This window comes from Penaeus monodon, chromosome 28 (assembly GCF_015228065.2).
Source record: "Penaeus monodon isolate SGIC_2016 chromosome 28, NSTDA_Pmon_1, whole genome shotgun sequence".
In the NCBI taxonomy this organism is placed as follows: Eukaryota; Metazoa; Arthropoda; class Malacostraca; order Decapoda; family Penaeidae; genus Penaeus; species Penaeus monodon.
In genome coordinates, this window is record NC_051413.1 from 24,201,091 (window position 1) to 24,202,074 (window position 984).

The window sequence follows — 984 nt, forward strand, 5'->3', positions numbered from 1 at the left end:
GCGTGGCGCGACTCGACCGCCTTCGAGCGGCTCGGCGAAGCACTCAGAGCGCCTTCGACTCTCGCTTCCTGGGACCTCACGCCGCCCTTGAGCCCGATGGAATCGCCATGGGGCAGCGGGTAGGGCGAGACCTTGGGGGCCGGAGGAGTGAAAAGGGCGCCGCTGGAGGAGGACGACGAGGACTGCGTGTTCGAGGCTTGCCAAGAAGCGGCGCCGTAGCCAGCATACCACCTGGCTTGGGGGCGTGGCGCGGGCTGTCTCTCCTACAAGAAAACAAACACACCTGGTGACGCTGCCTTGTAAGATCGAGGCTAATACTACTGTGCTACCTTATGCTCAGACCTTCTCGTCTCAAATCAGGGGGAAAGGCAACACAACAATACTTGAACTGTGATCATGCCGTATGGTTTAGCCCTGTAATAAATCAGTCATTATGTCAACACAGAAAGACTAATAATACAAGGTCAGGGAATGAGATCTCATAATTGCCCAACAAAATCAGTATAGGAAACAGTTTTTTATATCCAACGTGTACTGTACGGCAGGTGTTAGGTGTTGGTGGAAAAATACCTCATTTTTGGAGGTCACCTCTTCGCCTTCACGCAGATTTTTTTTTCTTTACTTTTCTTATTTCCACAAGGCATTCGTGTGTCTCATAATTATGCTTTTCACTCATGAAAGCTCAGAAAAAGTAAAAAATAAGGATAAGGTAACTGCGACGGGGCACTGAACTCCAAAGGTTTTGATAATTCCATATTAACTTCAGCATTTTATTGATACTGATACAATATCATCTATCTATGCATGGAGCAGTTTTTTTTATACTCTGGGTACAAAAAGAAAGTTCAAAATAATATACAAGAGCACCAAATACTGACAAAAGAAAGAAAAGACATCAAAATAAATGAAGAGACAAATGTTCCTATCGGCTCTTGCTCTGCGCCCATGAGAGCTGGGTCGGCAGTTGTTGCATGTCTTCTTATT

General features: G+C 46.2%; 1 protein-coding gene across 1 annotated transcript in view; it reads right to left on the reverse strand.

Moving 5' to 3' along the window:
* The window catches only part of LOC119591107 (B-cell CLL/lymphoma 6 member B protein-like), a 17,512-nt gene extending 16,937 nt beyond the window's left edge, over positions 1–575 (reverse strand). The window contains exons 1-3 of the mRNA XM_037939823.1: positions 571–575; positions 384–414; positions 76–263 (exon numbers count right to left, since the gene is read on the reverse strand). Of these exons, the coding sequence (XP_037795751.1) occupies positions 76–263; positions 384–414; positions 571–575 (224 nt within the window). The remainder of the gene's footprint in view (positions 1–75; positions 264–383; positions 415–570) is intronic.
* Between the last annotated feature and the right edge of the window lie 409 nt (positions 576–984).